Source organism: Dipodomys spectabilis, unplaced genomic scaffold (assembly GCF_019054845.1).
Source record: "Dipodomys spectabilis isolate Male_0828 unplaced genomic scaffold, ASM1905484v1 ptg000039l, whole genome shotgun sequence".
Classification (NCBI taxonomy): Eukaryota; Metazoa; Chordata; class Mammalia; order Rodentia; family Heteromyidae; genus Dipodomys; species Dipodomys spectabilis.
The window spans coordinates 429,057-444,044 of record NW_024870716.1 but is presented as its reverse complement, the minus strand read 5'-3'; the positions used below and the strand labels follow the sequence as shown (position 1 = coordinate 444,044).

The following is a 14,988-nucleotide window of genomic DNA, read 5'->3' as shown; positions in this document are numbered from 1 at the left end:
ACCCAGGGCCTCTGGCATGCAAGGCAAGGGCTCTACCACTGAGCCACCTTCCCAGCCTAAATTTTTTTTAAGTTGTTCTGTAAACTGTGAGAAGCATAGACATTACCATGGCTGATAGCATAGCTAATTGGGTAACAATCTCTTCAAGCACCAAAGCATTCAGGTTGTCTTTTAATTATCTCAAAAGGTACTCTATAAAGGTAATATATTATACTTCAATAATTCAAGATGTAGAGAGCAGGATGCAAGGCAATAAATTCACCCTATATATCAGAATAAGAAAATTAACTAAAAAATTTAAAAGACTAAATATTTGATCTCAATATTGAATACTAGAAGAAAAGTGGTATCGATTTTAAAGTATAAAAACTATGCCCTTTATAATAAAGTGCATTCAGTAATAACTTTCAGACTTCTATATCCCTTCTTTTGTTTTCTAATTCTACAATAGTATTTGTAGTGTAAAAATGTACTACTAATTATCTCTCCACTTTAATATTACCTTTAGGGAATATAGTGGAATCTGGGCTGTATTGGTTGGAATATTTCCCTGCTTAAAAGTTCTTTTACATATATTCATTGCATGGAGGGTCTTAAGTAATATTATCTCCAGCATTTAGAATTGGCTCACTTAAGCTGCTGTATTGTGTTTTTTTAAGTAAAAATTTGTTCCAAGGTTTTTTCCACATAAATGACAGTTCATGCTAAGATAGCTCATTTTGTGCATCACTTTGATAAAGGGCAGGTTGCTCACTAACACTAACATGAATTTAAGCCTCAGCACTATTGTAAGTTATCATTCTTCATCCTCATCTTCATCATAGTATCGGTTTCTCTTTATCTGTTCCTCTACAGATAGCTCTTTGACTTCTCCATCCCAGAACCCTACCTCCTGGGATTTCTGGTTCTTTATAGTGAATTCTTTAGTGGAAGTGTTGTCTACAACACTGGACCAATTTGGAGACTTGGGCTCTCGTGGAGACTGCTGTTTGAAGAGGTGACTATGATCTTCATCTACATCTAGATCTGCACCATTTTCTATGAAATTCTCACTCCCCATCTCAAAATTATGAATTTCCTTACTTCTCCTTCCTGTTTCCTCTCCTGTAAATTCTGTGTCTTTCCAGGTTGCTTTCCCCACACTTCCATTTTTCTCAGAGACCCTGGTATTTTCCACCTGTTTCCTCTCTGTTACTATTCCTCCTGTGAACTCGTCACTCTGCTCTGATATGCTCCAACCCTTCCTACTGGGTGGGGACAATGTTTTTGGGCTCTTGACAGAAGAGGTTCGAAATGAAGCTGCTACAGTGAATGGACGACTTCTTTCCTTCAGTGAAGAAGATCGTCTTAGCTTCTTGAGATCTAGATCTACATCCTCAGAAACCTCTGGCTTGCTGATTTCATCCTCAGGAGGCCATTTAGGCTTGAATACTTTGATTCCTTCCTCCAAGACACTTCCAGAGCTGCTAAGTTCAGTTGGGGGTGGCCAGGCAATCTTTAACTTCTTGGTTTCAGCAGGCTTGTCTTCCTTCTCTCTCTGAGAGGAGGCCTTGGCTTCCATACTTGCAGCCAGCACACCTACCTTAGCAATGGGGGCATCTTCTACCCCTGGGCTCTGAAGAGTTTCCCCTGCATTTGGAAGTTGGGCAGGTCTCTCTAAAGTCTCTCCATTTTCACTTTTGCCTGCCCACAGATCCTTGTGTGGTTTGTGCCCAAAGCCTTCATCATAGTTGCCTTTAGATTTAAAAAGTTGATTGAAGTGAGGCTTACAATAGATTCTCCCATGCAAAGATGCATATGTTCCTAGACTGTCATAAAAAATAACAAAGTTAGCAAAATTCTACACTCTCATTTACTTATTCAAGCTAAAAATCTGGTATTTTCAGTATTTTGAGAAGATGCTAAGTGGGAAAAATATCTTTGTGTGTGTGTGTGTGTGTGTGTGTGAGTGTGTGTGTGTGTGTGTGAGTGTGTGTGTGTGTGTGTGTGTGTGTTTGCCAATCATGGGGCCTGAACTCTGGGCCTGGGTGCTGTCCCTCAGCTCTTCAGCTCAAGGCTAGCGCTCTACCACTAGAGCAAGTGTGACACTTCTGGCTTTTTCTGCTTATGTGGGCTTCATGCATACAAGGCAAGCACTCTACCACTGAGCCACCTTCCCAGCCCTGAAAAATATCTTTAAAAGCACATCATTCCCTATCAGTTTTTAAGTACACATAGTTACTTTTAATCTTTACATAAAACAGGTTTGCTTCTAAGATAAAGCTTCACAAATCATTTTTCTATTTGAATGTGCTCTCCATTTGCAAATGATTTTACTTAACTTTGTTAAAGTTTTAAAATATTAACTTTTTTTTTAGAATGTCTTTCGTAGGTAATCCTACCTGACTAGCTCTGGTCATATACTTCCTTAGTATTTATAACCTGTACCTACTTAGAATGGTATTACTTTGTAAAAATCTAAGTCCTTTTCCTTCTCATTTCCCATTTGTGCTGTAATTTAAATGCTACAAGAATGGATATAATGCTTTGTAGTTGACATGCAACATTTACTACTGCTATGTTTAATATAACAATGAATGTTCAGCAAAGGGAATATCTTACCCAACCTCAGTGCTGGACAAGTCTTTAGATTTTCCCTTACATGGTAACTTACTTCAAAGATTTGTAAAATGACAGCATTTTCCCTCAAAAAATGTGTTTGGAGTAAAAAATTCAGTGTGCAGAAAAAGAGCTAAAAAATAGAAGACACAGAGGCAGATTTTGGCTCAAATTAAAGCAAAGTTATCTAGCTGGAGTTACCCAACACTGCATCTAGCAGTGGTATGGTATCTATCCTTAAGTGACCAGCAGATGCCAGGACATCTTTCAAGAGTGTTTTAGAAGGGCTGTTTGGTCTGGAAGGAAAGTAGCATCTTAGGTTACTTCCTCCTTTAAGTCTGTACAACTGAGCTAAGTGCTGGTAATTCATGCCTGTAATCCTAGCTACTCAGGAGGCTCAAATCTAAGGATTGAGGTTCAAAGCCAGCCTAGGCAGGAAACTCTTGAGTCTCTTATCTCCAATTAACTACAAGAAAATCCGAAGTTGTGCTGTGGCCCATGTGGTAGAGTGCTTGCCTTGAGCTGAAGAGCTGAGGGATAGCACCTAGGCCCAAAGTTCAAGCCCCACGATGCCCCCCACCTCCCCCCAAAAAGACTGTACAACTGAATTTAGTTAAAAGAAATATTTCAAGCTGGGCATCAGTGGCTTATGCTTATAATCCTAGTTACTAAGGAGGCTGAGATCTGAGGATCATGGTTTGAAGCCAGACCGGGCAGGAAACTCCATGAGACTCTTATCTCCAATAAACAACTCAAAAAAGCTGGAAGTGGTGCTGTGGCTCAAGTGGTAGAGTGCTTGCCTTGAGCAAAAGAAGTTCAGGGACTGTTCAAGCCCCAGGACCAGCAAACAACAACAACAAAATGAATATTTCCCTTATGTATCACAGAACATCTTTATTTTTAGCAACTTAGAAAAAAAAGATATATAATGATTATTTCCTCTGAAACAAATAACAATTAAGCAACCTAAAGAAAAATACATGCTTTTCAGGGGCTAAAATGATTGCCATTATAACAAATTACACAGTGTTTAGGACACTTCGGAGCAAGGGCTCAGAGAAATAACCTTTGGGCTTTCTTAACTTTATGATTCCATGATACCAAAGGAAACATTCTACTGAAGTAGGTCATAAAAGGCTTTTCTTGCAATTCATATAATTTAAGCTTCAGTTTAACATGTAAATAAACATATGAATGCATTCAGAAGTCTAAAACACCACTGTCATTGGTTATAAAAGATTTGTCACTAAACAGTACTTTTTACTTTATTTGGGACCATCCATACAATATCATTAGTATAAGCAGGTGGCTCCTGCCTATAATTCTTATTACTCAGGAAGCTGAGATCTGAGGATCATGATTTGAAGCCAGCCCACACAGGAAAGTCTGTGACTCTTCTCTCCAATAAATTACCCAAGAAGCCAGAAATGAAACTGTGGTCAAGAGGTAGGATGTTAGTCGTGAGGAAAAGAAACTAAGGGACAGGGACAGTACCCAGGCCCTGAGTGCAAGCCCCAGGGCCAGAAAAGAAAGAAAGAAAGAAAGGAAAGAAAGGAAAAGAAAAGCTTATTAGCAACTTTTAGTGCCAGTACCCTAAAAGTCAAAGCTCGGACTATACAGAGAGACTGCCTGTTTTGGTCTGGCTTACCTAAGCTTGTTATTGCAATAGGAGCAACGGAAGCAGCTGATATGAAACACCTGCTGGTTGGCCAAGAGACGTTCCATGGGGTAGACTGTCTTCTGACATTCCACACAGGTCTCTCGTGCAGGTGCCTGAAACTTCTAGGAAAAGTAAAAAGACAACTTTAGCACAAGGAGTGATGACTTAGTTGTCTGTTAAGATGGGCCTAAGCTTTACTTTATGTCTAAGGGCCATTTTAGCTGGTCAGTCAATTCTCATAGGAACACTAAGTCTGCTCCAATTCCATTTGCTGGCTCTTTAAAGTCAAGAACCTGTCCTGACGCCAGGCGCCGGTGGCTCACGCCTGTAATCCTAGCTACTCAGGAGGCTGAGAAATGAGAATCGCGGTTCAAAGCCAGCCCGGGCAGGAAAGACCGTGAGACTCCTATCTCCAATAAACCACTAGAAAACCGGAAGTGGCGCTGTAGCTCAAGTGGTAGAGCGCTCGCCTTGAGCTGAGGGACAGCGCCCAGGCCCAGAGTTCAAGCCCCATGACCGACAAAAAAAAAAAAAATCTGTCCTGAATTCCCTTTGCAAATTGTCTGGCTGCTCAGTAGCAGCCCCTGAGGACATGTATGCTTGGGTTAGATTGTAAAGAAAGACATAGACAAGCCATCACATACACACAAAAAAGTGCATACAAAATGTTAAGGTCAGGGAACAAGTAGAAAGGGCAGTGAACAGGGCAGAAATTAGGAGAAAATGGTATCCCGACATAGAATATAGAAGTTTGATTCAAGTAAAAAACAGGACAAAGCAAAAAACAAAACAGGACAGACTTATACTGATAGATTCTCAAGAGTATAACTTTCAAGGGAAAGATGAGCATTTGGCTATGGGAATTAGGTAAAGGTTTTTTGTTTTTGTTTTTTTTTGGTCGGTCGTGGGGCCTGAACTCTGGGCCTGGGCGCTGTCCCTCAGCTCTTCAGCTCAAGGCGAGCGCTCTACCACTTGAGCTATAGCGCCACTTCCGGTTTTCTGGTGGTTTATTGGAGATAGGAGTCTCATGGTCTCTCCTGCCCGGGCTGGCTTTGAACCGCGATCCTCAGATCTCAGCCTCCTGAGTAGCTAGGATTACAGGCATGAACCACCAGCGCCTGGCTTAGGTAAAGATATTTTAATCTCAGGAAAGCATCTTTTATTTATTCTGCTTATAATATTGATTTGTTCAATCAGCTAAGCATGGCATTTTTTTTTTTGGGGTCCGGTCATGGGGCCTGAACTCTGGGCCTGGGCGCTGTCCCTCAGCTCTTCAGCTCAAGGATAGCACTCTACCACTTGAGCCACAGTGCCACTTCCGGCTTTTTTTTATCTGCTTATGTGGTGCTGAGGAATCGAACCCAGGGCCTCATGCGTGCAAGGCAAGCACTCTACTACTGAGCCACCTTCCCAGCCCTAAGCATGGCATTTTTAAACAAATCAAAACTGACACACAAATGCAACAATTTATAAGAGACACAAACTATTGTATTAGGACTTATAGAGTCCTATAAGGCCCATGTTCTATAATATTTTAAAATAAGGGAGACATGGAGGGGAAGGGGAAAAACAATTCGTTTAAATAGGGATAAAGGTGGACCCATTGCAAAAATGCGATGTACAAGTCGTTATGTCCAAAACGAACTTTACAACTTTGGTTTGTGAGTGGTGGCTGGTATGGGAGAGGGGAGGACTGTGGGGGAGGGCAGGAGGAGGATGGGAAAAGATGGGAATGGGAAACAAAGAGGACGTTACAATACTTTATAAAAAATGTACTCATTATCTTGCACCTGTAATTGTAAGCCCTCTGTACATTGTTTTCAAAAAAAATAAATGAACAAATAAATAAATAAATAAATTTAAAAACAAAACAAAAAAATAAATAAAATAAGGGAGACAGAAGTGGAGCTGTGGCTCAAGTGGTGGAATGCTAGCCATGAGCCAAAAAGTTCAGGGACAGTTCCCAGGCCTTGAGTTCAAGCCCTCATACTGGCAAAAAAGGAAGCAAAACAGGGGCTGGGAATGTGGCTCAGTGGTAGAGCACTTGCCTTGAATGCATGAGGCCCTGAGTTCGATTCCTCAGCACCACATAAGCAAAAAGAAAAAAGCCGGAAGTGGCACTGTGGCTCAAGCGCTAGAGCGCTAGCCTTGAGCTGAAGAGCTGAGGGACAGAGCCCAGGTTCAGGACCCACAACCGGACTCCCCCGCCCCCCAAAAAAAGGAAGCAAAACAAAACAAAATTGAACAAAGGGGCTAGTCACACTCTTCATTAATAGTAATACTTTCTTATTCTAAGGGCATAGTACTTAGAAGAAAAATTTAAACAATGAACATAGTCTACAACCTAGTTTACCAAGCATAGAAAGGTATTTAAATATGACCCGATAGTATTGCAGCAAATTGCCTTCTTTGGAGCACAGAATTATGTGTTTTTTTTCTTTTATTTTAATTAGGTTTTCTCTACAACCATTTGGTCCTTGACTAGCAAGCAGAACACAGATTAAAATGCAAAATACAACTTGGATACAATAACAACATTGAAGCCATTGGAGAGAGTCTGTCCAAATCATGATTTTCATCATGTAAAGTAATAAGACAGATGTGTATATCAGTTTGAAAATCTTTTTTTCCATTGTGGAGAAGGGATTCTGTATTTTTACACTTGAAATAGACTACTTATTTTCATTCTGGAAAGACAAGAGACAGAAACTTCACATGTATAAGAGGATATTAACAGAGAGATACAGAACACACTTTCTTATACACACACATACACCAAGGGGAGGTAGGAGAAGGATGCAGCCCAGTGAACAGAAGGAAGAACCTGAGAGAAAGTGAAGGTTGAGCTCACATTAGGAGGAAAGTAGAAGGCAGGAGCAGAAATTAGGTACCAGGAGCAGGTAGCAGAAGCTGGAAGAGACAAATAGGAACCTTCAATGAATACATAGCATTTGATGTGACTTGGAGCGTTTGATTGCATCCGAACTAAAACTCAAGTGAGTCAGATTCAACAATATTGTTTTTCTTTTTCAATTAATGCTGCTAATCTTGGCAAATTAGCCTCACTTATATCTACCTGAGGCTGGAAACCATCCCAGTTTAGGAGGGAGCTTTTATGAGCCTTTGCCTACTTAAGGAGTGTCTCAATAATTACTGTCTTATTACCTCCTACACCTGACCCACAATGGCTCTCTCTTTTTATGGAGCCTCACTCAGAAATAAAATGTCATTTTTCTCTTTACCAACTAATGAACAGGCTGCTAGTTCAAACAATTTACCAAACACAAGCTTCTAACTAACCAGACTTACTAGGATTCTAATACTCTTATTCATTTCTCTGTTATCCCCTTTTGATACTATTTAAGGTGAATGGAGCAGCTGCTCATTGGACTTCAGTGTCATAATGACAAGAGAATCCCAGCATGGTAACATGCCAAGTCACAGTGGCTGTGGCTTTGCCTTCCTTTTTTCTCTGTCCTGGGCTCTCAGCCACTTTTCTCTCATTGCCCCCATGTCTATTCAGACAACAGGAAGCAGAGTCAGAGCCCAAAACCCTCTCCCATTATCATAGGTCTGGCATACATCCTGCCCATGCCTTCATGGCATGCTCAGACTTGGCACAGCCATGTTTCAAACACTGCCAACATGAGAGTGTGAGACATTTAATATTTTTACAATATATATTTTTTTTCATTTAGGAAGAGATTTTATTTTCATCCTTCTCCCCTCACCATCTTTCACACGTAGATACTAAAGCATCAGGATGTCAGGAGCCTTATCAAAATTTCAAACACAGACAAGAATAGAATTTGAATTAAAACCCAGAATTCCTGAATGGAGCCAACAGAGCATTTCCTCAATTGTCCTGGATTGTTAGATTTCCATAACTAAAGGAAATTGGAGAAGAAAACAGATGCTCACCCAAATGAAAATAATCTTGCTATTACACTATGAACACCCTATAGTCTTCACTTTGTTTTAAATTAAAATGTGTAGATAATATCATAAAATATTCTGTAATGAAAGAGGCTCTATATAAATAGTCAATGTTAATAAACAATCTTCCCATATTAGGGATCTTATAGACTTTCTGTTGATAAGCATCTACATAAAGCTATTTTTTTCCCAATAAATTTGTATGGTTTCATCTACACTTTCACCCTCTTGCCTTGCATGTATTATTCAGTCTAATGAAGGCTCCACTGCATGTAGGGGATTATTTAGTGGGGGAGAATAGCATTGGCAACAGTCAGTGAAAGTAATTACTCTTTAGACAGTGAAATAAGAAGGAAATTCTGTAATTAATGTCAGAGTTCCATACTTCAGATCAGTAAAATTGCCTTTCATTTCCCTTTCTTACTTTGGGCAAAATATCTAGGTAATAAAACTGAAACAATTCTCTTCTGCCTCACTCCCCCCCTTCCCCCCTTCCCCCCCACTCCCGCCCCACCCCCGCCCCACCCCCGCCCTACCTTCTAGCGCTTAGAACCTCAAATTTTCACTTTTTACCTTACTGCTGACGTTATAACACTTGAGTCATACTACAGTCCAGATTTTTTTTTTTTGTCAGTTGTGGGGCTTGAACTCTGGGCCTGGGTGCAATCCCTGGGCTCCTTCTTTTGACTCAAGGCTAGCACTCTACCATTGAGCCATTGTGCCACTTCTAGCTTTTCTGAGATTTATTGGAGATAAGAGTCTCACAGACTTTCCTGCCTGCCCCAGAGACTGGCTTTGAACCATGATCCTCAGATCTCAGCCTCCTGAGTAGCTGGGATTACAGGTGTGAGCCACTGGCACCTGGATCAGTCCTGGGGCTTGAACTCAGGATACTGTCCCTGAGCTTCTTTTGCTCAAGGCTACCACTCAATCACTTGAGCCACAGTGCCATTTCTACCCTTTCTGTTTATGTGGTAATGAGGAATAGACCCCAGGGTTTCATGCATGCTAGGCAAGCACTCTATCTCTAAGCTACATTCCCAGCTCTAGTCTAGATTTTTTTTGGGGGGGGGAGGGGGTCTGGTTGTGGGGCCTGAACTCTGGGCCTGGGCGCTGTCCCTCAGCTCTTCAGCTCAAGGCTAGCACCCTACCACTTGAGCCACAGTGCCACTTCCTTTTTTTTTTTTTTTTTCTTTTTGCTTATGTGGTGCTGAGGAATCGACTCCAGGGCCTCATACATGCAAGGCAAGCGCTCTACCACTGAGCCACCTTCCCAGCCCCATAGATTTTTTTTTTTTGGTGGTTAGTTGGAGATAAGTCTCATGGACTATTCTATAAGGGCTTTGAATTTCAATCCTTAGGTCTCCTGAGTAGCCAGAATTAGATGTGTGAGCCACAGTAGTGCCCAGCTTCTTTTTGTTACTTTTGAAGCTAAAGTTTTAAATAAACAGAGTCTTTACCTTAGATGTCCTATTTTCAAGAACAGACAGGCACTAAGAACAGTTTTTTTTTCCCCTCAAGATGTGTGGGACCTAACAATCTATTCTGAGTGAACAAGTATATTCTTAGCTGCGTGTAATTTTCCAAAGTGGAGAAACAACTTCTGTTGCCATCTATAGCCATGATACTAGTTATGTGAGCCTATCTTCCTATACACATTTACTAAAGTATCTTGCTGGGCTGTAGACTGTAAAAGGGACCTTTGAACAAGAGAAAATGAATTGACCTTAAATAAAAGTGGAAATGTAATCAGGCCCCACCCCAGGTTTGAATACATGACTTTTTGAGCTTTGGACTACAGGCAAACAAAGGGAACTGGGCCAGTTTATTCCAGTTTTCACAGTGTTTAAATACTGAGGTGTGTATTTGTGAAGGCAGGCCTGTGTGCATCTACTCTTGAGTGACCAGGGTCAAAGGAGCAGGCTAGGTCTGAGATAAGTATAAAGAGTTGAACCTCTGCCTCTCCCTGGCACGCCCAAGAAGACCAATATGAGATGTGTCCCTTCATGCAGCAAGTTATCAGCTCAGATCTTATAGTGGGCATGAGGAGGGATATCAACTTAGTATAGGTCAGCTTAACTAGCATGAAGATGTCTGCCCTGGAAGGTGAAGGAGGGAAATAAGGCTGTGTTGAGAAATTAGTATTCTTGAGAATTCAGAGAATCTATGACTAAGTCACCTCTCCTCTCCTTTCCCACCTCCCCACTTCTCTCTTCCCTCCTTCCCCTCCAACCTCCTCTCTTTCCTCCCTCTCTCTCTCATATATATATATGTATATATATATATATATATATATATATTTTTTTTTTTTTTTTATGCCAGTCCTTGTGCTTGAACTCAGGGTCTGGGCACTGTCCCTGACTTTCTTTTGTTCAAGGCAAGCACTCTACCGCTTGAGCCACAGCTCCACTTCTGGCTTTTTTGGTAGTTAATTGGAGATGAGTCTCACAGACTTTTCTGCTCACACTTGCTTTGAACCACAATCCTACCCCTCAGCCTTCTGAGTAGTTAGGATTAAGGCATGAGCCACCGGTGCCCAGCCTGTCCATATTTTTTTTGTTGGTTAATTGGAGATGGAGTCTCAGTGACCTGTCTCTCTGAGACAGTCACTCTGAGCTGGCTTTGAACTGTGATTCTCCTGGTTTTAGTAGCGAAGATTACAGATATGAGCAGCTCAGGTACAAGCCGGGCATCTGTGGCTCATGCCTATAATCCTAGCTACTCAGGAGGCTGAGATCTGAGGATCGTGATTCAAAGCCAGCCTGAGCAGAAAAGTCCGTGAGACTCTTATCTCCAATAAAACCACTACAAAACTGGAAGTGGCGCTATGGCTCAAGTGGTAGAGCGCTCACCTTGAGCTGAAGAGCACAGGGACGGCGCCCAGGCCCAGAGTTCAAGCCCCACAACCAACCAAAAAAAAAAAAAAAGGAGGATGACTTCAGCGTTAGATACATGAGAGATATTCGTAAGAGAGGCTTAGAAATTAAGTAACCAAGTCTCCTTTTATTCAGTAGTAGAACTGGGCCATATAAAGCTCCAGTAATTCACCCCAAATAACTAGCTAGTTTTTGTTAGAGGTACAGTTGTTAACTCTCAGTTCAGAGTCCTTTGGTCAGACCAGGTGGCTTACGGTGGGACAATTTAACTGGTTAAGTTATGGGGCTGGAGATAAGGATCTCTAGGGCAAAGGTTCTTGAAGTTGAGCAGTGACTCACTAGGAAACCTGGCCCAAGGTATCTGCTTCCTCCAGGTATTACTTAAGTTGAGGTTAATAGCTGCATCAGGAAATCAATTGTAATAAATTCATTTACAGGCTCACCTGACCAAGGGAATCACCACAATCAGCTGCCCCCAAAGCTATGAATAGTAAAAGCACGTCCTCATAAAGCCCTGACTTGCTCTTCCCTTTCTTTTTTCCTCCCCCACCTCTCCTGCCATGATTACTTGAGCAAGCAATACAGATGTCTCAACACACAGACTTCAAAATGAGAACATAGTCTACAAACATACTTTCACATTTATTATTAAGAGAGAATGTAATTCTTAAGGAATTGACTGTAGAGTTATACAGTTTTTCCACCATCAACTCTTTTCAACTTCAATGTTAGAAAGTAAAAAGGAACAATGAATTTAAAGAAAAAATAACACCCACAATTTCATGGTGTAACTACCCTTTTCCCTAAATCTTAGCTATATGCTATGATACTAGATACTAAGAGGTTGAAGTAGAAGGATGAAAATTCAAGACAATCTGAGCAATTTGGCAAAACATTGTCTCAAAATTAAAAAAAAAAAAAAAAGCTAGTACCCTTGCTCAGCATGAGCAAGACAAGATGCTGGTTTCAAGTTTTAGTATCATGGGGGGGTGAGGATCAAAAACCAGACAAACATAAACTTTCAAGATACAAAAGGAATTTTAAATAAAAGCTATATGAAATATGATACAGTCCCCATTTTTTGTTTTTTGTTTTTTAGAATACAAATTACATTTATTTTAAGTTTACTTTTTCGTGTGCAAAATTCACATAGTTGAAATATTTTTGTTCTTTCTTTCTTTCTGTCTTGTCTGTCTGTCTGTCTGTTTTTCTGTCAGTATCCAGGATGATTTTGAACTCACCATCCTCAACCTTTCCAATCTTTATTTGGTTGCATTGGGTTTTGACTCGGTGCCTCCTGCTTGCTAGGCAGGCACTTTTTACTATTTGAACCATAGATTCAAGCGTTTTAGCTTCAGATTTCCAAAGAATTTTACATTTACATAAGAGTTGCAAAGATAAGTTCTCGCACATCTTTAATCTAACTTTATTTCACCTTACCAAAGTACAATTATCAAAAGCAAGAAATTAACATTAGTATACCACTAATTATGAACTTTATTTAAATTCATCAGATCTTATATTTAGTTGTCAAGTCTTCTGCAATCTATATATGATAATTCTTTTTTTTTGGGGGGGTCTGGTCGTGGGGCCTGAACTCTGGGCCTGGGTGCTGTCCCTCAGCTCTTCAGCTCAAGGCTAGCGCTCTACCACTTGAGCCACAGCACCACTTCCAGCTTTTTTCTTTTTGCTTATGTGGTGCTGAGGAATGGAACCCAGGGCCTTGAGCATGCAAGACAAGCGCTCTACCACTGAGCCACCTTCCCAGACCCTATATATGATAATTCTTGTTGAAAAACTATTGTGAGCTGGGCACCAGTGGCTCACGCTTGTAATCCTAGCTACTCAGGAGGCTGAGATCGGAGGATCCAGGTTCAAAGCCAGCCTGAGTAGGAAACTCCATGAGACTCTTGTTTTTTTTTTGGGTCCAGTAGTGGGCCTGAACTCGGCCTGGGTGCTGTCCCTCAGCTCTTCAGCTCAAGGCTAGCGCTCTACCATCTGAGCCACAGCGCCACTTCCGGCTTTTTTCTTTTGGCTTATGTGGTGCTGGGGAATCAAACCCAGGGCCTCAAGCATGCAAGGCAAGCGCTCTACCACTGAGCCACCTTCCCAGCCCCTCTGTGAGACTCTTATCTCCAATAAATCACTCAAAACCAGAAGTGGTGCTGTGGCTCAAGTGGTAGAGTGTTTGCCTTGAGCTGAAGAGCTGAGGGATAGTGCCCAGACCCAGAGTTCAAGTCCCAAGACCAACAAGAAAAAAAAATATGAGTGTCATGGACTTTCTTGCCTAGGCTGGCTGGGATTACAGGCGTGAGCCATCGGTGCCCGGTGGCAGTTATTTCTTTTTTACTTATTTTAGTGCCAGGAATGGAATCCAGTGCCTCAAAACTGCTAAGCATACACAGAACCACTGAGCTGCTTCCCCAGCCTCTCAATTTGTTCTTCTTATTCTTTCTTTCACTGCTTTCTTCAGCTTTTATTCCTTTTCAATATACATTACTATCCTTATAAGTCTGTCTCCTTTAAATTTTTCTTGCACCTTTATATTTACCCATTAAGGGGCTGGGTTGTTATGTTACTTGGGAGGCTGAGCTGAACTGAGGATCAAAGTTCAAAACCAGTTTGGGAAGGAAAGTCTAGAGGGCACTTGTTTCCAATTAACCACCAACAAGCCATAAGTAGAGGTGTGGTTCAAGAGGTAGAACATTAGCCTTGAGTGAAAAAGCTAAGGAACAGCACCCAGGCATTGAGTTTAAGCCCCAGTATTGGTATAAAACAAAAAGAAGGAAAAGTGGCAAATTTACCCTTTAAGTCCTAAGTCTTATGTTCTCCCATTTCTTTAATTTCTTCATTGTGTTCTAAACCCTCACCTATGCATCCTCATCCATGTCTTCTTTTTGTGCACTGAAATTTTCATCTAAGTAGTTATTATATACCCAGTGAAGAGGCATAGCATAGCAGATATATGCATGAAGCTGGGTCAACATGCTCACACATAAATTTATGAAGCTTACACTAAACTTACGAACTTAGCTTAAACACCTGGGAAGAAGAAAGATTTCCAAGGAAAAATGATTCATAAAGGTACCTTTCTTTTGGTATTATCAAACCCAGGAAAGCAAAACCAGTTTTTAAAAATATAACAAGGAGGGAAGTGAGGGAAAGTAAAGAAAGGGGTGACATTATCTAAGAAGATAAGAAAGAAAGAAAGAAAGAAAGAAAGAAAGAAAGAAAGAAAGAAAGAAAGAAAGAAAGAAAGAAAGAAAGAAAGAAAGAAAGAAAGAAAGGAAAGAAAGAAAGAAAGGAAGGAAGGAAGGAAGGGAATAAGGAAAGAAATAAGGAAGGAAGGAAGGAAAGAAGGAAGGAAGGAAGGAAGGAAGGAAGGAAATGTACTCATTACCTGACTTCTGAAGTGGTAGCTCCTCTGTACAACATGTTAATAGTAACAATAATCCATCATACCTTCAATGCTTTGGGAGGAGAACTTTCAGGAAGGCTGGAGGCTCTGGCAACTGGACTCAGAGGCACTGGGGACACAGGCTGCTGGACCTCACTCTTAACCTGGGAATTACCTGCTTGAGTTACAGAAGGATGTCATTTTATAGCATCTCATGGGAAGTCTCAGAAAAGCTTTTTCAAAAAAAAACAAAAAACAAAACAACCCAACACTAGAACAAACATTGTTGTTCTGTTGATGAATGTCCTAAACCAAAAGCTGTGTTTTAAGTTCTTTCTACAAGTAGGGTTGTCAGGAGGTTTTCTCACCTGGTGCCACAAAGAGAATCTAAACTATCAAGTATAAAGAACTCTTTGCCCTATCACATTTGCTGTTTCTTAAAGCTGTTTGTATGTTATGGTGTCTTTATGGAACCTGGTACTTCCAATGACTTATGCAATGCTTCAGTTGAAGTTGGGAAA

The 14,988-nt window shown here is 40.9% G+C and overlaps 1 protein-coding gene across 2 annotated transcripts in view; it reads right to left on the bottom strand.

Annotated features, from left to right (window-relative positions):
• Positions 1-14,988, bottom strand: part of Lima1 (LIM domain and actin binding 1) — a 123,956-nt gene continuing 108,968 nt past the window's right edge. Inside the window, exons 9-11 of one of the 2 annotated variants that reach the window (XM_042677597.1) lie at positions 14,533-14,645; positions 4,247-4,380; positions 1-1,808 (exon numbers count right to left, since the gene is read on the bottom strand). In XM_042677597.1, the coding sequence (XP_042533531.1) occupies positions 797-1,808; positions 4,247-4,380; positions 14,533-14,645 (1,259 nt within the window). In that variant the 3' untranslated portion in view covers positions 1-796. The remainder of the gene's footprint in view (positions 1,809-4,246; positions 4,381-14,532; positions 14,646-14,988) is intronic. The other variant, XM_042677598.1, reaches the window with a different exon arrangement.